Here is a 21,214-nt window from a genome sequence, read left to right as displayed (position 1 = left end):
ACTATATGTGGAATAAAGACTTTTCATTGCATGCTGTGCAAGAGTTTGGTTCCATTTTAAAGGGACACTTAAGCCAGAAAAAAAGTTTTACTCACCTGGGGCTTCTACCAGCCCCCTGCAGCAGTGCTCTGCCCTCGCAGCCACTCACTAATCCTCTGGTCCTCCACTGCCAGCTAGTTTTGTTTTTGCCGACCGGCCCGACCACGCGTAGCTTTCTCCGCATTCCCGACTGTAATTGACGCTATTACGGGCCGCAACGCATACAAAAATACGCGTTGTCGCATATCTATGCGTAGGTAATGCAGCAACGCGTATCTTTGTAGCGCTAATTACAGTCGGGAATGCGGAGAAAGCTACGCATGGCCAGTCCTGTCTGCAAAAACAGAACTAGCTGGCGGTGGGGGACCAGAGGATTAGTGAGTGGCTGCGAGGGCACAGGACTGCTGCAGGGGGCTGGTAGAACCCCCAGGTGAGTAAAACTCATTTTTTTTTTTTCTGGCTTAAGTGTCCCTTTAAGCTCTGTTTGTGAAACTAGCCTTCTTTTAACCCCCTTGGAGTTATTATACTTTCCGGATTTTAGGGTCTAAAAGCAGTGAAATTTTTTTTGCATGCTTTTAGATCCTAAAACCTGGAAAAAAAAATCGTGCTACTAGAGAGTTAGGCAGCAGCCCAGCACTAACTCACCTCCCTGGGATCCAGCGCTGCAGTTTTCCCTCCATCCTCCGGGTGGCGCTGTAACCCTATAGCGAGATTGCTGGCTGTCTCACCAGGGGGAAGCAGAGCTTCAGAGGAGAGGAAGAATGGCGGCCAACATCAGCATCCCTTGGGAGGTGAGTTACACAGCCTGTTGCGCGTATTTCCCTGTATAGACCTCCAGGCGGCTACCACAAGTTCAGCTCGGGGTTACTGCTGCTGGCTTGTTTTTTGCACCCCGAGCTGAAGTCGTGATTACCGCTAAGGAGGTTAACCTGTACGTGAGATTTCAAAAGAAAATGTTATACTTACCCAAGGTTTCCCCCAGCCCCATGAGCACTGAGGCGTCCCTCGCCCTCCCTCCCGAGTGCTTTCGTTCTCCGCGAATTAGTCCTGGTAATGTGGCTCAATTACGCCAGTCAACTCTTCTGCGCATGCGAGGGGCTTACTCAGGTTTACTGGTATAACGGTATTTATAAAGTGCAGTTAGCTAAATTGTACACTGTAGCCCCCCAGTAATTCCTGCCTCCATCGTGCCATGTGATCCTTACAGAGCAGGATCATCCACAAGGCAACCTAGACAGGTGCCTGGGGCCTAGTGGGAGTCAAGGGTCCCGTCTGCCACCTTTTTTGACCTATCTTTGACATCCGCTTACCAGAAAGACTTTAACGGGGAACAAAAGTAACAACCCTGCCATGGGTCTTATTACATCTTTAAGGATTACTGTAAGAGTTAAAAAAAAAAAAAAAAAAAAAGTTAAACCGAAATCCGTGTAGTGGCTTGTGACATTAAAGTCGCAAATGCCGGAAGTGAGCCGTGGTGGGGGTTGGGGGATTGTTTTGTCCTGGCGCGCACAGGACGTCTGCGGGGGGCCCGTAGAAGCCCCAGGGAAGTTTAAAGTTGATCCGAGATGAACTTTTACTCATTGCATAATTGTGTTCCTTTCCTATTGTTTATAGGGCATTCCTCAAGCCAAATACTTTTTTTGTTTTTGTTTTAATACTCTCCCTATAAACTAACCTGGTGCCCACAGGTTTTCAGAGAGCCTTGGCAGTAGCAAGGGCTCATGGGAGCTCAGTCTGGGCAGCAGGAGGAGGAGGTGTTACTAGCCATTGATTTCAGAGGCAGAGGGGAGGAGGGGGGATTAGGTTTTTTCACAGGCTTAGTGATCAGGATACAGATAAGCCTGCCTCTGTGTAATATTTACAAACATGGCTGCTGTCATTGTATCACAGGAAGAAATAATCATTTTCTGTTGAAGCTGTTTGCAGCTAGATTTGCTGTGTAAACTAAGATAAATAGACAAGTTACTTGTTATAGTTAGTTTTTCATCTCGGATCCGCTTTAACTTTACTCTGCAGTGCCGCCTAGTAGTGTTGTTGGTTTTTTTTTTTGCTTTTTTTTATGGAGTAGGGGCTGTTGACATCTGTTCATGATCAGTAATGCAAATAGCTTTATTTTTGGGGGGGGGGTTTTTTTGGTTAAATTGGTAAAATTTAAATTGATAAAAATGATGGAGGTCAAATTGAAAAGGATATAGCGTACATGTGAATTTGTACAACCAAAATAAGTTAGTACATTTTTAACAGGGCAGCAGCTACTATATGCTCACTTGACCTAGTTTCAGCCGTACTCGCTACATTCACAAACATGGCTTCCCGTGCCAAACTACTGCGATCCCATGTTGGCAGGAACCCTCACATGTCTGCGCGGTCGCTGCTTTTCTCAGCTTGTAGGCAAAGTGCAGACTGTCAGCAGCAGAGTAGCGTGCGTGGCGGGAGGAAAATTAGAAAAAGCTGGAAGAGCAAGTTTGCAAATATGTAAAGGTCACACCAGAAATTCTTTAGATTTTTTTTTTTTTTCTTTAACTCTAGTAACTCTTGTTTAGAAACTTAGGTCAGCATAGCTTTCATATGGCGGTAACCTTTTACAATCACGAGTTTTATTAAACAAAACTCCCGTTAGGGTGGTTCATAATGGTATCTAACATGGGGGGCGTCATTACCCACGGGGTGCTGCTCCTCTGGCCCCCCTGCCCATACGAGATGTGCCATCTTCTCCATCTTGCTCGTGCTCTGCAAAGCTTGCTGGAAGATAGTCTGTGGATGTGTGTACAGCTCTTTACTCCTGTCCATGGACTACAAATCCCAGCATGCATTGCAGTGACACCAGGAATTTGAAAGGCTGGCAGAAGTTGCCGATCGGGTGGAGATAGCGGCATATGTACCACCCAGGGGTCAGAAGAGTAGCACCCTGTGGCACAAACCTTAATGAAATGTATCCTTGGTGGTGACATCTTCAGTCCTGCCAGGTGATCTGTACGGAGTGTTCATTACTGAGAGTTCCATGCACAGAGGGGAGATATTGCTTGGCAGTTGGGGAAAAAGCAGTTATTTCCCACATGCAACAAGGTTCACAGACAGCAAACAGTCAGGGCCATGGTCATGACGTCACACTGTGGGAGGGGTTTCACCACAATATCAGCCATGCAGATCTCCCTGATGATCTATTTGAGAAAAGGAGGATTTCTCATGGGAAAGGAGGTATCAGCTGCTGATTGGGATGAAGTTCAATCCTGTGTTAAAGTTCCTCTTTAAAGAGGAACTTCAGCTTAAACAAACATACTGTCATTAAGTTACATAAGTTATGTTGATTAAAATAGATAGGTAATATAATCTCTTACCCACCCTGTTTTAAAAGAACAGGCAAGTGTTTGTGATTTCATGGGGGCAGCCATCTTTTTGGTTGAAAGGTGATAGGGAGCATGAGACACAGTTCTAACTGTCCTGTGTCCTGATCACCCTTCCCAGTTGCTAAGCAATGAGAAAACCATCAGAAATCCCATCATGCTTTGCACAGCATCAGGGGAAAAATACCTGGGCAGTTTTCTTTGATGGGGCAGCACTTAGCTTCTGTGCAGCTAAAAATGAAAGAAAAACAAAGTTCTGATGCTGTGAAACTGTTAAAGAAACACCAAGCCTTTTCAGTTCTGCCGAGTAGATTTTTAGTCTGTAGGTTCACTTTAAGGACACGATTATTGTTTTTTATTATTATTCTGATGCTCAGTTCTATTTAAAAATCTGATGCAGGTCTGTGACACCAGGATTGCTGATTGACTGCTGTGACTTTACAGCCTTGCTTTCTGCATTGATAAATGTAATGTCTGCTAGTGTTGTTTGTTTATTGAGAATACTGTTATATCATCCATCTGGTCTGTTTTCCAACAGGATAGAGATCCCCTTCATGTTCCACATGCTTCATTCTGGCCTAGTACACGGCTTGGCATTCTGGTTTGATGTGGCATTCATTGGCTCAATGTAAGTCATGGCAAGAACTCTGCACATAACCTTCTTCGGTCCTCTTCTCATACACATATACAGGATTTCTCCCGATCATCTCCCCTCCTTTGCAATGCCATTCTTAAACACACCTGCTACTCTTCAAGCCTACAAGTGCATACGATTTTTACCCCACGCCACTCCAAATTTCATCCTCTGGCCAAGCTGTGCTCCTGAATATAATCTAAGCTAACGATCCTGGTTGAAAACATTCTACATTACCCCACCTCTTCTTTACTCCCTTACCTTTAGGTTATAAGCTCACAAGGACAGGGTTTTTTCCCTTTTTGTGTCTTTTAAGTTGTACATTTTTCTTAATTGCACAATTGTCACTATAACCTATAATATAGTCACTACCACTTCTGTATTATGTTGCAACCAGTAAGCCCCCAATTCTCCAAAGAATCATACACCTGGAAGTACATGTGTGCGCACAAACCTCAACCGCCGCTGAAAGCCTGCAGTTAGTGTGCACACGCAGGTGCGTCCGTTCATGTATAAATCAATAGCAATAATGTGTTATGGCTTTCGGAAGTAACACTGTGCGTTGCCCTTGTTAGTCATATATTCCATGGAAGAGCTATTGTGTGGAATTTGTTTTCTTTTGAATATATAGATTTTATGAAGATTGTAGATGATGCAGGTGTACAACCTTTGCCATTTTACACACACACCACACACACCACACACACACCACACACACACACACACACAATATCTCACACACACACACACACACACACACACACACAATCTCACACACAATCTCACACACACACACACACACAATCACACACACACACACACACACACACACACACACACACACACACACACACACACAATCTCACACACACACACACACACACACACACACACTATCTCATACACACACACACTATCTCACACACACACACACACACACACTATCTCACACACACACACACACACTATCTCACACACACACACACACACACTAACTCTCACACACACACTAACTCTCACACACACACTAACTCTCTCACACACACTAACTCTCTCACACACACACACACACACTAACTCTCACACACACACACACCAACTCTCACACACACACACACCAACTCTCACACACACACACACCAACTCTCACACACACACACACACACCAACTCTCACATACACACACACCAACTCTCACACACACACACACCAACTCTCTCACACACACACACACACACTAACTCTCACACACACACACTAACTCTCACACACACACACACACTAACTCTCACACACACACTAACTCTCACACACACACACACACTAACTCTCACACACACACACACACACACACACTAACTCTCTCTCTCACACACACACACACACACACACACACACACACACACACACACACACACACACACACACACACACACACACACACACACACACACACACACACACACACACACACACACACACACACACACACACCCTACCCCTTAACCCATCTTCTCCTGCACAGCCATATAGCCTGAGGCTAGGTTTCCATTTGTGCGGCGGCATGCGTCTTGCGAGACGCGATGCCGGCACAGCTGTTGCCTCTCGCAGCCGAATCCCTCTAGCCGTGCTATGCACGGCTATGGGATTCGGACAGCTACGGACGAAATTATGCTGCAGGGCCTCAGATTTTTCCCCGGCCACGAATTCGGATGGCTCCCATAGACTTCTATAGGCTGCTGAAATCCATCCGAACCCGTGGGCGGGGAAACGGCCTGGATTCGCAGCAGTGGAAACCCGGCCTAAAACTGCTTCTTTGGCTAAAAAATTGTTGCTCTGTGTTTAGCCCCTTTTCTGGCACACCTTATCAGTTTTTTGGTCTGCATGGCTAGCCACACCTTAGCATTTTCTCGGGCTGCACAGCTAGCCACACCTTAGCAGTTTCTCGGGCTGCACAGCTAGCCACACCTTAGCAGTTTCTCGGGCTGCACGGCTAGCCACACCTTAGCAGTTTCTCGGGCTGCACGGCTAGCCACACCTTAGCAGTTTCTCGGGCTGCACGGCTAGCCACACCTTAGCAGTTTCTCGGGCTGCACGGCTAGCCACACCTTAGCAGTTTCTCGGGCTGCACGGCTAGCCACACCTTAGCAGTTTCTCGGGCTGCACGGCTAGCCACACCTTAGCAGTTTCTCGGGCTGCACGGCTAGCCACACCTTAGCAGTTTCTCGGGCTGCACGGCTAGCCACACCTTAGCAGTTTCTCGGGCTGCACGGCTAGCCACACCTTAGCAGTTTCTCGGGCTGCACGGCTAGCCACACCTTAGCAGTTTCTCGGGCTGCACGGCTAGCCACACCTTAGCAGTTTCTCGGGCTGCACGGCTAGCCACACCTTAGCAGTTTCTCGGGCTGCACGGCTAGCCACACCTTAGCAGTTTCTCGGGCTGCACGGCTAGCCACACCTTAGCAGTTTCTCGGGCTGCACGGCTAGCCACACCTTAGCAGTTTCTCGGGCTGCACGGCTAGCCACACCTTAGCAGTTTCTCGGGCTGCACGGCTAGCCACACCTTAGCAGTTTCTCGGGCTGCACGGCTAGCCACACCTTAGCAGTTTCTCGGGCTGCACGGCTAGCCACACCTTAGCAGTTTCTCGGGCTGCACGGCTAGCCACACCTTAGCAGTTTCTCGGGCTGCACGGCTAGCCACACCTTAGCAGTTTCTCGGGCTGCACGGCTAGCCACACCTTAGCAGTTTCTCGGGCTGCACAGCTAGCCACACCTTAGCAGCTTTTCGGGCTGTACAGCTAGCCACACATTTTCAGTTTACTAGGCATGCACTCCTAGCCACACGTTAACAGCTCCTTGGCCTGCACAGCTAGTCAGACATTGGCTCCTTCACTCGCTGCACAGCTAGCCAGATCTTGGCTCCTTCTTTCTGTAGCACAACTAGCCACACCTTAGCTCTTGGTCTGCACAGATGAAAAGGCCACAGCCCCCCTGCCCTGGCTACATACCTATGGTTGGGTTTCATTCTATTTACAACTTTCATTTTTCTCTGGATGGAGTGTAATGCATGTCTATGTAATTTTATATACAGAAAAACTTTCTTGCTTGTACATCTGTTTGTAATAAATGTGATGTTGCATGTTTTCTTAGTGTTTTTTTTTTTCTCCGTTCAGAATGACAGTGTGGCTTTCCACAGCTCCTACTGAACCCCTCACCCACTGGTACCAGGTCCGCTGCCTCCTGCAGTCCCCTCTCTTCACCAAAGCTGGAGACACCTTATCTGGGACAGTTATGCTAATTGCTAATAAAAGGTGGGAGCTGCTGCTGCCCCTCCCCTTCCTGTTCCTGCTTCTTCGTCCCTTGCTTCCGGATTCACACACTTCTGTTTCTCACTTCCAGGCAGAGTTATGATATCAGTATTGTTGCTCAGGTGGATCAGACTGGATCCAAGTCTAGTAATCTTCTGGATCTGAAGAATCCATTCTTTAGGTGCGTATACTGATAATTCCAAAGATGTTTTTTTTCTTTTTAATTAATTTACAAAGTCCAGCATGGCCTGCTTTTTTCAGTCGCTGCGTTGCAGGTGTTGATGAGAACATTGTATGGGATAGTCAGGCTGGGGAAGCACTGCCTCTGGTTTCTTTCATAAACTCAGTAGTAAAATTATTTATTTACATGCATACAGTTCTGACACTTCACCTTGCTGTTCCTGACATTTTTAAAAGCTTTCCATTTTATTTTCCGATTATATTTTTGAGAATTAGCTTTACAAACGCTTTAAAGCCCCATCTTGGTCTCCAGTTTTATGCATGTAGATTGTGTGAATGATTTGCGATCTCTGTAAAGCCTTGTACACACACGGAGGAAATGGCGTTTGAACCGAGCGACACATTCGTCAGATGTCGCTGGAGAATTTAACTTGTACTTGAGGTTAAATTTGACAGATTCCGTAATGACCGGCTCTGTCTGAATGAAATTGGGGTTGCGGGGTTCAATAAATTCCTGATCCGACTGCAGGGCACAAGTGACGCTCTGCCTCCCTCATTGGAAGTGCGGCGCCCATGTTTACGAAGACTGTCGAAGGTCTTCGGAAACCTCCACCTGCCTAGCTTTGGCCTGCCCCCAGCTTGGCAGTCACCAATCAGGCGGATGCAAATAAGCGATGTTGCTGAAACTACGTTACCCAGCATAAGGAAACAAGTAGTTTATACGGCATTATTTACACACACATCAATATTCCAAATACTGCGCTCACAAGCAGAAGTGACGTGTCACACTACACATACGCGCGTGATCCAGAACAGTGTCATTTGAACAACGTACACACCAGCCGACTTCTCAAGTCTCCAGATTTGATGCGACAGTTGGATCGGACAGGAAACGTGATATCGGTTTAGTCGTTTATCATTTAGCTGCATTGTTTTAAGGCCGTGTGTGTTCCGATACGGGGATACCTGCGGTTTATCGGTTGTTTCAAAAGACTTTTATCCATCGTGTGTACAAGGCCTAATGCGTAGAATTGTTCACTTGCACAGATTTTTTTAAGATTGCCCAAATTCATTTCTTGCTCACATGCCTGGTCATTCCTCCTTCCTTTCCCTGCATCGGGCTCCAGCCCTGTGCACCGATAAGATGAGAAGTGACTGTTTTGGGTGCAAAGTCCATGTAGCTGTATGTGAAAAGGGGGGGGGGGGGGGTTATGAATGATGGGCTTGTTTCCCAGCTGAGGCCACACCTACCTCACCGGTCTCTGACAAACTAAGAGACTTAATGCAGCATTGCCAGTATCTGCACATAGTATGCACTCATGGACTGCATCAGCGTGGTTGCCATGAAATCTTTATTCAGCATGGAGGGCGGGGTTCCGTTGGTGGGACAGAGGGACCTGAATGTTGATGGAACAGGATATGGACTCTAATAACCCAGTGCATGGCTACTATAACTTTTGTTCAGCACTGCTTTCTAGCACTGTCTTTAAAGTGTACCAGAGATGGTACACGAGGCTTAATTTATATGTAGCTGGGGCTTCCTCCAGCCCCATGAGCAGCACTGAGTCCCTCGCCATCGTCCTCGGCCCCTCTGTTCTGTAGCTATGACTGCTGGCAATACAGTCAGTTGCCGCTAGTCGAGGTCTCCTGCGCATGCGCAGCTCAGCCGCGTGTCACCCCTATCCAACCCCCCCCTCCCCCCCCTTCCCTTGCATTCATGTCCTTTGAAGCTGCCTGGGCCTGCGCAGTACTACTTCGCAGGCGCAGAATGCTCCAGGGGAAAGGAGAGCGACGAGGGGTGTACTCCCCCCGACTGCCTGGATTACCGGGAGTCATAGTGGTTTAACAGAGGGGCCAAGGATGGCAGCAAGGGGAGGCCACGATGCTCATGGCGCTGGAGGAAGCGCTGGTTAAGTATAAATTAGCGCTAGCGAACCATCTCTGCTACACTTTAAAGGGAACCTTAACTGTAAAAAAAAAAAAAGTTTTACTTACCCGGGGCATCTACCAGCCCCCTGCAGCCATCCTGTGCCCTCAGTCACTCATGGCTCCTCTGGTCCCCCGCTGCCAGCTAGTTTCATGCGTACGTTTTTGCTGGTGCAGGAAGCTATTGTGACATCAACAAGTACATTTTTACGCGTTACGGGTGTAATGCGTAAAATTTTATGCATTACACCCGTAACGCGTAAAATGTAACTTGTTGATGTCTGTAATAGCTCCCTGCACCAACAGGGATGCGTAAAAACGTACGCATGGCGGCCTGCCGACTCCCAGTCAGCAAAAACAAAACTGGCTGGCAGCGGGGAACCAGAGGAGCCATGAGGGCACAGGATGGCTGCAGGGGGCTGGTAGATGCCAAACTTTTTTTTTTTTTACAGTTAAGGTTCCCTTTAAAGAGCATTTTCCTTGGTGCTGCTGCAGAGAGTCTTTGGAAGGGGTAAAATGACAGGAACAAAATATGCATGCATATAATGGGAGACTGAACTGGGGCTTTTAAAGTAAAATTGTAGTCTTATGTGGGAATCAGCGGTCTACTATGCCACTCCCACTTGGCCACCCTCCTGCCAAACTTCAGTACATGAGCTAGCCATTGCCCAGGTACTCACCGAGTTACATCATTCTTCCAGCAGCAGTATCTGTACTAGGCAAGCTGTGCCGTAAGACAGTATGCTACTCACTTTATCCTAATCTATGCACAGCCACCTATGTGTATAGATGCAGCCATAGGAAGTGGCATATGTATGTATCTGCCACCTGAAGAATACTACAGCTGATTGAGTACCTGGTTGCAGGGTGTAGGCAGTGTACTGAAGTGTGGTAGGAGTGTGACCGAGTAGGTAATGCTGTAATTGCTGTTAAAGTGGTCCTGAACTCAGATCTTTGCTCTGCCAGACAGCTGAGAGATCAAACTACAGTTGTGATTAGTCACAGATGAGGGAGGATTAGACAGGCTAAACACTACATACAGGGTGCATTTCTCTATTTTTCTTCTGTCCTGATCAAGAGTCCACTTTAAAGATGCGTTGGGGGGGGGGGGGGGGGGGAGGGAGAGTTAATGGTGGTATTCCTTCCTAGCATAGAGATTCACTTTAATACTGTGACTACTGGGTTTTCTGTAGTGTTAGCTCAGCACTGGCTGTATGCTTGGAGGCACCCTCTGGACCAGTAATCGGGACCTGTCCCAGGAGGGGAGGAGGCGGCTTTTGTGTATGCGTAATATGTCTGCAATGTTAGGTCATCTGATCTCACCGCAGTAATGTGAACGGACATGGAAGGTGGTCTGGATATGCCAGAGCTGACTCCTGCTGGCTGCACATGGTAAATCGGAAATAACTGTGGGTAGTATTTGTTGTTTGTTTTTTATTGAAAGACTATAAAAGAAAACGCTTTACATTCCCTTTACTATGCTACAGATAGGGTGTGTTACTGGGCTGTCACCTGGCACCCAGTAGCAAGGTCATTCATCATGGTGTCTTTCTTCCAGGTACACTGGCACTACGCCGTCCCCTCCCCCTGGTTCACACTACACCTCTCCCTCTGAGAACATGTGGAACACAGCGGGGGCGTACAACATGAACACAGGGATGGCCATGGGAGGTGAGTGAAAGGGCGTCACACCCACGTTGGCCCTCTTATCAGCAGCAACACTAAAGATCCACTCCTGTTGCTGTAGTAACCAGTCAGCTCCCTTCTTTTGTCCTGCCCACATGAGGGATATGAAAATGGTTGTTACAGGAAACAGTCTTGATTTTGTTTTTTTGTTATTCCTTAGCTCAGTGATCTGCAAACTTTGCTCTCCAGCTCTTAAGGAACTACAAGTCCCACAATGCATTTGCCTTTATGATTCATGATTGTGGCTGTCACTCCCGCAATGCATTGTGGGACTTGTAGTTCCTTAACAGCTGGAGAGCCAAGTTTGCAGATCACTGCCTTAGCTAAAAATTTACATTTGCTATAAAGTGTACCTGAGACGATAGAAACCACAGGAGTTTTACTTGGAGCTTCTTTCAGCCCCCTGTAGTCTGTCAGCTCACTCGGCGTTCTCCAGGTACTTCCGCCGCTGTCTGCCATTGTAAAGTCGCGGACTACTGCTCATGTACAGCCCACGCCACACACCAGCTTGAGTGTTTTTCCATAGCCAAGCGCAAAGTGCCCCCGGCAACAGGCGTGCAATGGAGGAGGCATGCAGCTTGGGCTGAGCATGCTTCGTATTCCGCCACTCTACCACGGCGAACAGCGCGGACTGGAAGAACCTCCAGGTAAGCAAAAATCCTCCCCTCGTCTCTGGTTTACTTTCACATAATCCACTTTCCTGAGGTAATTTTCATGAAGAAGCATCCTATATTTCTGGACACGGTAGAGCATTTGATCATTTTGATCCTTCTGATACCTGCATTACACTGTTAGATTTTTAGCAGATCAGGGAGAACCATTGATACAATTATGATTATTTGCCTGGATTACCACATGCAAACACCTGACATTCGGTAATGTGAGGTATACACAATACAATTTTCTGTTAGATTTATCTGCCAGATCGATGTGTTTTTTTTTTTCAACATGTCGGATCTTAATTTCGATCGATTTTCTATCGAAGTGAACGGCAATGGATCGGAAAATCATTTGAAATTAAGATCAGACATGTTGGAAAAAGTCGATTTGGCAGGAAAATCTAACAGAAAATTGTGTCGTGTGTGCTTGGCTATAAGGTTTTAGCTGAAATCTGATCAAATTTCAGAACGATTTAAACTCCTTGCAGTGTAAAGTGAAGGCGCCAGTCTTGCACCAGACGCACTCTATGCTTCTGGAAATTTATATAGAGAAGTCTGTTTATAGAGGCAACTGAGCACCTGGGATAAAATTTTATTTTTAAAATGAGCCTCTCCACGAGTGAGGTTTGAAATGGTGTGCTGTTAGATGGGGTCAGGGGTTGTGGTGCACGTCCTTCCTTTATGGGGGGGGGCTGCACTTCTGTGTCCCACCACCAGCAAAGTCGAGCACACTTCAGCTGCAATGCCTGCTGGGACATGTAGACCGTGGCTGTGAGGAGAGGGGATTACATCCCCCAACATGCATTGCAGCAGGGTCCAATGAAACCACTGGAAAAATGAAAATGCGGCACAGTTTGGGCTTTCTGTGGCGAATATGGAGGATGCCATGTGGGGGGGTTTGGTGCAAAGGAGCAGCACCCCCGTAGGGAATTGTTGCCCCCCCCCCCCCCCCCCCCCCAACGCCCGTCCCAACTCCCGTCCCAACTCATGGCACACTATTATGAGGTTAGTTTAAAAAAAAATCCCAGGTGCTCAGTTGGCTTTCATCGGTTTTGGTTGCAGTCTATTTATTTGATCTGTTAATGATCTAACAGTGTAAGGATACCTTAGGCGATAGTTGTCTTGTCTCGGTTACTTGAATAGGTTACGTCACAAAAGTAACAATACTGCCACCAATAGTGTAAACGCCCTCATGCCTGTGAGTGCCTATTTTCCACCAACTTATTTCTGTGTGCCCAGGAAGTACCCTACCACAAGGCGGTCCTTCTCTTTCCTATAGGTTTTGTGTTAAGATCACTCCATGCACTTCCTATAGGTTCTATGTTGCTCTTGTACTTCAGTGGACTCCTGTGTGGATAGCTATAGATGTGCATAGTCTGTAGAGCCCCATGTACATAGCTTGGTGCTCTATGCCTTCAGGATATAAAGGTTCCTTAGTGCTCAGGTCTGTCAATTGGAGTGGAGCACTGGAAAGCGTAATTACCTAGGAGACACAGTAGTGTACCTCAACTCTCAACAAATGTATTTCTCTGAAAGAGAACCCAAGGCGGTTTTTAAAAAATCTTTATAAGACACATAGGCATGTCCTGTGCGCAGTGACATGCCTCTGTGTGCTTCTGTCGGTGTCTTTAGGCTAATGTTGGTATGAAGTAATAATCTGGGCTGCAGGGTCTCCCAAGGCACACAGAAATAAATGTGAACAATCATCCAGGCACTAGAAGGCAGTATTGTAAGTCTAAATTCAGTTGAAGCCATGCTTTTCCTTTTGGTGCCCAACTGTTGGCAGCGTTGCCATTCTGAGGATCTCCGGTCTAGCAGTGTCTGTACTAGTGTCATACAATTCTCACAAGCTTGATGTAAATGACTTTCGCCATAGCGATGTAAGAAGAGGGGGAGGGCACTGCACATCCAGCTCCTCCCACCAGCTTGCCTGCTTGTGAATATCTTGTTTGGTTGTTAAGCAGAGAGATAATGTTGCATGTATTCTAATGGTCAGCCTCTTGTTTGCCAGGCATGCCCACGGCGTATGATCTCAGCAGTGTTATAGCCGGAAGCTCAGGCGTCAGCCACAGTAACCTCATCCCTCTAGGTGAGCAGTCTGCAGCCTCGTTTTCTGCGTCACTGCATCCGGAGCCCCGAGACCTGACACACGGATCCTCCAGTAATACCATAATCTCCATTCTCTCATAACTGCTTTTCCCCTCTCCCCTCACACTGCCTTAGGCCTGTCAGCCAGTTCTCTCTCTCGCTCTCTTTCTCTCTGAAGGCTAGTAGATAACAAGAAGGGTATAGGGTTTATGGTTCTCTAGCTCCCCCTACAGGCAGTTTAACTCGCACGCTTTCACTCAATATCATTCATTTGCATTCTTCAAGCACTAACCTAATAACACCTCCTCTTCATGGCAACATCACCGAATGTCACCTTATTTCCCCCCAGTATTAGAATGCTGCATGAAATCGTCAGCCTTTCATTATATTCTGGCCATAAAATTCTCATTTCAACACCGAACCTCCAAAACATCACTAAAAACCCACCACTGAACGACTGAGTTAACCGTGCCGATACATCATAAACTCAGATGCTAACTCATTAACTGCTGTCTAGTGATTGCCGGTAAATATAACTGCAGTCAGCTGGAGATGAGCTTGAAACCCGAGTTTCCATGCAATCTTCCACAAATTGGAAACCGAGCTCGTTAATTAACTAGCTGCCAGCTAGTTAACAGCTAGTTTGTTTAAATAACTCCATTTTGGATCGGTGGATAAATCAGATTTCAAACGTGTTTAAATGTACGCATTTTTAGGTTTTCAAAATGAACTAGGAATACGCTTAGGTTGTGAATGAGACCGCAGGTAAGCGGCACCGATGGTCAATGAGATGTTTTAATACTTTAAATTTAGTCTTGCATGCAAATTTAATGTAAATTGTATGTTGCTTGGGGATGCATTTCTATTGGTCCATTTCCACGCTGCATACAATTTGCATTCAGTTTGCAAGCAAGACAGCAGCATTAGCATCTCATTAACCAGCAGCCCCTTCCCAGTCCTTTTGGACACTAGAGGCTGTTTTTGGGAGTACAGCTTTCTGGTATTCTGTCTCCCAACAGCAGCCTCTAGTGGTAGGAGGGAGGCACAGCAGGCTGCTATCTCAAGACCACCTGCAGTCCTCAGTTGAATGCTGGAATTTCTGAATGTGGTGTACTCATTTTAAAGGGAATGTAAAGGGTTTTTCATTTATTATCTTTATTATATTCAGTATACATATTTTCTGTATACAAAAACATATATGCCTATGAATATTTCCTATGTACTGTATGCTGCCAAACATAACTAAAACTTATTTTCTCAACTTACTGCTTGTGAGATCAGAGTACCTGGAAAAGGGAGTCTTTCCATGTCAGGCAGAAAAATATTTTTGCTGGTTTTACAAATTGCCGCCACAAAGCAAAGTAGGTGCTGTAATGGTTGGCGAGGGAGCATGCCACCTGCTGGATATACCGGGTACATGAGAAATATGCATATGGGATATTTCATATTACTTATATAAAACACTTTATTTTCCATCCTGCATTCATTTTGAAAGCCTAAAATGAGTTGACAGTCCAGTTATCTTTTACGCCAGTCACTAAACAGCCTTGCATCTTGTACCTGATCCATGGAAGAATTCTTCTAGAGACTTAAAGGCAAAGTCCGTACAACAGTCCCCTATTTCAGTTTGTTTGGTTTCTATGTGATCACCTGTTAGCTTTTCTAGTGCTCCAGATTGAATTGTTCTAGTCTGGATCTGCACATCTGTATTAACTGGTAGCACTGGCAGCAGCCATTTTAACTCCAGATTTCACACATAAAAGGGTTGGTGGGAGATATGAGGGTCTCGGACCCTTCAGTGAGTAAGGAACCCAGAAATATCAGCACAGCAAGTAATAAATCCAACCCTTAAATTTTAAGTAGGATTAGCCTTTAAGTGAATATTAGGTGGAGGTTACTTTAAAGGGAAGATAGTTATTTTGAAATGTTTTGAGTTGTTATGCTCTGGAAGTTAAAAGTTGAAGATGCATGCATTTTAGTGATTCAGTGGGTGCCAGACTTAATCTTTGCCAGAACTTGCTGGTGTGTAGCAGAACTCTGCTACACACCAGCAAGGGCTCTGATTTTCTGTGATCACTTCCTTTTTACCCTACAAAGGAAACATAGCAACACATAATGACCAGCCAATCAGATCCTAAAAAAATCACCTCAAACTGGTCACGTGTTCTCCATAAGTTCTGCTACACACTAGCCACTCTGGTGAGGATTTGACCTCGCTGTAATGGGAGAAGGGCAGAATATAGTTTTTCTGAAGCACATTTAAATCTAAGCTTTGTGCACACATCTGTGAAAATGAATGACCAATTATATTAAAGGGGACAAAATAAAAGTTAAACGTACCTGGAGCTTCTAATGGAATCCCTGCAGACATCCTGTGCCTCCACTGGGACATAACAATCCTCTGGTCCCCTGCCGCCGGCTCACTAACCACTGCGCCTGTACGGCCACGTCCTCTATCCCGGTGACATCGGCAGGAGCAAGAACGCAGCCGCGCAGGCGTTTGTGACTTAAAAATTCCGGAAGTGAGCCGGCGGCAGGGGACCCCAGAGGATTATGTCCCGCCACAGGACGTCTGAGGGGGACCATTAGAAGTCAAATAAGTTTAACTTTTTTTTTTCCACCCCTTACTGTACTCCTAAGTGATGGATCTCTGCCACTTTGACTGATCCACTCAGCAGGTCACTTGACTGTGTACAAAAACCATCACATACCTGCAAGTTGCGGCTGCATGAAAAGAATGTGTGCAACCCCGGGAATAATGTGTACATGTGGGTGGAAGGCCTGTCTGGTCTGTAGATGTGTACAGCAATGGGGAGATTTCAGCGGGAATTTCTGTATGACCTCTTCGTGTGCGGCCATTTACAAAATATGCGTCCATCTATGTAAGTTTCAATCTGTTTACATCCGCCGCATAATTTCAGCGTGGCTTCCATCTATTGCCATTTCCAGCTGTGCGCACATCGCCGTCAGACGAATCTGCACTCATTTGTAGTGTGTGCATGATATAGTTTACCCGACGTGCTCCTCCCGATTATCAGTCTCGTTGCACATTGCTCATTTTCACAGATATTCAGCTAACGTGTGTACAAGCTTAATTTACCAAGACTATCGGTGCCAAAGGTTTGCATCCCTTACCTGGGTCAGATTGGAAGATAGGGAGGATTGCCAAAAAGTCGGTGAAAGGTTTTCAGTCATGTGCTCACAGGCAGAAAGAGCTTTATTCAATAAATCCACACTGTGCGATGTTAAAGGATGTCGGAGTTAAAAAAAAAGTATATACATACAACATACTCATTTGCATGTTTTTGGATGTAAGTAGACAAGACAAGACAAATAACATTTATATTGCGCTTTTCTCCTTGCGGACTCAAAGCGCCAGTATGTACATTTGTCCCAGAGTAAACAGCACTTTATTATTTTTCCTATGTTGCTGTCACAGTAGGTGGTAGAAATTTATTAAAGCTGCCTTTTGTGGACTAGTCCGTCTCCTCATGGGGAATTCTCAATGGTTTCCTTTCAAAAGCACTTACTTGAATGGCAGTTGCTCAATCCAGGGCTGTGTTCAAATAAGGCCAGATGGCATCTTTTTTATAGATTCTGTCCAAGTAGTGCTTTTGTAAAGAATAAAACAGAATCCCACATGAGCAGATGGACCGCAACCAGTCAGATTTCTACTGCTTACTGGAAGTGACTGCAATATAGAGGTGAAAAAAAAGTAATTTGAAGCACATTTGACTTGGTGCTAGTCTAGCTTAGGGGATGAAGCAGGAAACCTCATAGGGAACTGTCCTTCAATCACGGCGCCCGATACAGCATAAAGCGTTGTGATTAGCCAAATGGTGTGGGTGTAGTTTACTACAACCTATCTGAAACTTAGCAGTTCGAGAGGGTGCCATCCACCCAATCACGTTACCGGATTTTCCATATGAGGCTTACTATTGGAGCCTTTTATGTTAAGTGTTGTCTAATGTGTTTAAAGAGAACTAGAGACAAAGCACCCTCATATTTTACCATGTATATCAATGGGAACATGACAGTAAACGCCTACTCTGCTCTTTGTTTTATTCTTCTCTGCTAAATCTGCCCGTTATCAGCTCTTATAAGAATCCCCAACTGAGCATTCAGTCTAGCTTTGTCCAGAATGAGTATAGCTGAGTCAGTCTTCTGTGATGTCTTTTCAAGACCAAGTCCGTCCCCTACTGGCTCTGCATTCCTGCTACGAGGATATATAGCAGGAAATCAGAGCCACAAGGGGGCGGACTTGGGCTTGAACAGACATCACAGAAGACTGCTATAATCATTCTGGGAAAAGTTAGACTGAATGCTCAGTTTGGGATTCTTATCAGAGCTGATAACAGGCAGATTTAGCAGATAAGAATGAAACAGAAAGCAGGGTAGGTGTTTACTGTCATGTTCCCATTGACATATATGGTAAAATACATGAGGGTGCTTTGTCTCTAGTTCTCTTTAAATGTATTTTAAGTTTCGCAGTCTTTCCTGATAGTGCTCCTTTAAAGGAAACCTTGCTGTGGCTGTAGTTTTGCAAATGCTAATTCCATAACCTTTTAGAGTTAGACGTTCTGATATCACTCGGGCAGGGCTGCAAACCTTTACCACCTAGTGGCAGCATCTAAACAGGCCCCAGACTTTATCTAGTTACTGACTTGTTTCCAGTGGACAGAGCTAGCTTACCTCCTCTCTCCCCAGGCTCTTTATCATTATCTGCGTCTGGTAAGTACTTAAAAGCACTCTCCTGGTCAGTGAACTATAAATGGGAAAGCGTAGAGGTCAATAGAAGCTGTAAGGGGATCATGGACCACAAAATAAACCCCAAAAAAAATTGTAACCTCCATTTAATAGTGAATATTCTAGATGGCATTCTTTACTCCTCCTTCTTACTGACTCTCATTAACCTCTACATGCGACTAACACTCAGAACTGTTCTAGGAGAAGTTACGGGTCACCGGGTCATTCCTGGGTTTTCTGTTGGGTGATGGGCTTGTGTTAGACACGTGTGATTATGGCAGTACATGATGCAGTGGGGCACTATTCTGTTGGTGGGACATAATTGTGATCAGGAATGTTTTGTATGCATAGGAGTGGAACGCCAGCATTGGGCCATATTTATCAAAGTGTCTGAAACAAATTATACTCTGTGCTGCCTGTAGCTCTACATGAGAAAGAGATCTTTCGCCACACTGCGTAGATGGTGGCTGGTTAGTTTCCACCTGCAGAGGGCGCCATTCTGCTCCTCTTTAAAGTATGTGAAGTCCTGCTGACCGCTAAGCGACATGCCTCCTATGTTTGTACCAGGCTTTCGGCCTGGTGAACGCACCATGCAAATTCCATTCCAGATCCTATTTAAGCGAGTGATCCAATAGATAATTAGCTCTGACATCAATCGATGTATAAGAAGAAATCCAGTGTACGCACATATGCAATTTTTTCCCCCAAATTCCAATTTTTATAATTGGATATTGATCGAAATTTAAAAGGACAAACGCATGGAACAATATCCAGTATTTTGATAATTTTCAGCATGTCCGATCGGCTTCCAATCAAGAAACAGTCGCTGGCAATCGGTGGGCTGTATTTTGGCTTTTTACCCCCAGATCTGATTATTTTCTCGATCAAAAATAGGATCTGAAGTGAAAATTGCATGATGTGTACCCAACCTTTTATGCAGGGTGCACACAATGCAATTTCCTGTCAGATCCATTGGTCATCTGACAGGAAGTTGCATCTTGTGTACATGTCCAAACTGCTGCTGATCGATAGCGGGGTCTTATTTCTGATACCCTCCCACAATCGATCCCGTTATCGATCGGGAGCCTAACGAATATGTCTGAAATAATCGGTTTGATCCCGTCAATCGGATGAGAATTTTTTTCGCGTGTACCAAGCTTTAGACCTACAGCAGCCAATTAGCTGAAAGCATTAGAACGCTTCTAGTTTTCAAAAGACACTTTGCGTACATAACGCCCATTGCACTTCCCTCCCTGTTTATTGTATAAGCAGTTATTTTGTGAATGTTCACTTAGTACAGACAGGTGTTAGAGGTTACTGGTGAATGGGTTAGCTGCACTGATGAAGAAACAAGCCACCCATACAGCTGTCACATGACCAGTCCTAGCTAGATAGCGTGCTATAGTGGTATCCCTCTTATAAGCACAAGTCACATGTTGCTGACAGATCACAACTTTGGAGCAGAATGGATCTACTTCTGACCCTCACTGTTCCCTTAGAGGAAGGGCCTAACGTTTCCCTCTGTTCCTGTCCTGACAGCATTTAAAGAGGAACTCCAGTGAAAATAATGTAGTAAAAAAAGTGCTTCATTTTTTACCATAATTATGTATAAATGATTTAGTCAGTGTTTGCTCATTGTAAAATCTTTCCTCTCCCAGATTAACATTCTGACATTTATTACATGGTGACATTGTTACTGTGGGCAGGTTATTTAGCTGTTTCTAGCTGCTCTGGCTGTTAGACAGCTAATAACAGCTATTTCCTGTCTCTGAACATTGTTACATTGTAGCTGTTTGCCAGCAGTACCGCGGTCTTCAGAGCCTCTTGTGGGAGGGGTTTCAGCACAAAATCAGTCACACAGCGCCCCCTGATGGTCTGTTTGTGAAAATCATTGTCTTTCTCATGTAAAATGGGGTATCAGCTACTGATTGGGAAAAAGTTCAATTCTTGGTTGGAGTTTCTCTTTAAGCACATCTCTCCATCCAGGGCAAAATAACAAATAATATTACTGGTATTGGAAGAGCGAGTACTCTCTTCATATTCATAGGTTTTGTTTTTTTCTGTCCTTGGAGTCGTTGGGGTTCATGTCATATTTATAGAGGTCTCATGGATAGTGAGGGAAGGTCTGCACTGCACATTAGAAGTGTCAGCAGTACTCCTGTGTAATTTAGCTTCCCTGTAGGTCAGTGATGCAGTCCATCACAATTAAAGGACCTAATAGGGAAGCTTGAAAGGACAAAGGGGAGGTACTTTCTCCCGATACTGGAGGACTTTCTCCTGTCAGTCGTAGCGCCCATAGTAATTATCCAGTGTAGCTCAGTGTTCACTCTGCTTATGAAGCTTTTCATATTTTCAGTGTGCACTTCAGTCACCTGTTGAAGCCCCTCTGCTATACCCATAATCCTTCCCACACACAGTATATTGCTGTCTGAAATGACCCTATCCATAGCAGACGTCCTTCCTGCTGGGAGGGTTTTAGTTCCCTTCTGCCTGCACAAAGTGTTCTGTCAGCACTGTGAGTACATAGAGGTGTGTCCACAATACAATATGTGTAAAGTGGTAATCGGGGGAGCTCTGGCTTAGGCTGGCATCACACAGACATGA

General features: G+C 45.5%; 1 protein-coding gene across 5 annotated transcripts in view; it reads left to right on the top strand.

Moving 5' to 3' along the window:
• CARM1 (coactivator associated arginine methyltransferase 1) overlaps positions 1 to 21,214 on the top strand; it is an 81,128-nt gene that overhangs the window by 39,834 nt on the left and 20,080 nt on the right. For 2 of the 5 annotated variants that reach the window (XM_068274327.1, XM_068274329.1), the window contains exons 10-14: positions 3,922 to 4,011; positions 7,191 to 7,328; positions 7,417 to 7,506; positions 10,990 to 11,102; positions 13,788 to 13,865. In XM_068274327.1, coding sequence (XP_068130428.1) covers positions 3,922 to 4,011; positions 7,191 to 7,328; positions 7,417 to 7,506; positions 10,990 to 11,102; positions 13,788 to 13,865 — 509 coding nt within the window. Of the gene's footprint in view, positions 1 to 3,921; positions 4,012 to 7,190; positions 7,329 to 7,416; positions 7,507 to 10,989; positions 11,103 to 13,787; positions 13,938 to 21,214 lie in introns of all 5 variants that reach the window. The other 3 variants (XM_068274330.1, XM_068274331.1, XM_068274328.1) reach the window with 2 other exon arrangements.

This window comes from Hyperolius riggenbachi, chromosome 3, assembly GCF_040937935.1.
Source record: "Hyperolius riggenbachi isolate aHypRig1 chromosome 3, aHypRig1.pri, whole genome shotgun sequence".
Classification (NCBI taxonomy): Eukaryota; Metazoa; Chordata; class Amphibia; order Anura; family Hyperoliidae; genus Hyperolius; species Hyperolius riggenbachi.
Note: the sequence above shows the minus strand (reverse complement) of the source record. Positions and strands in the feature narration are given on the sequence as shown.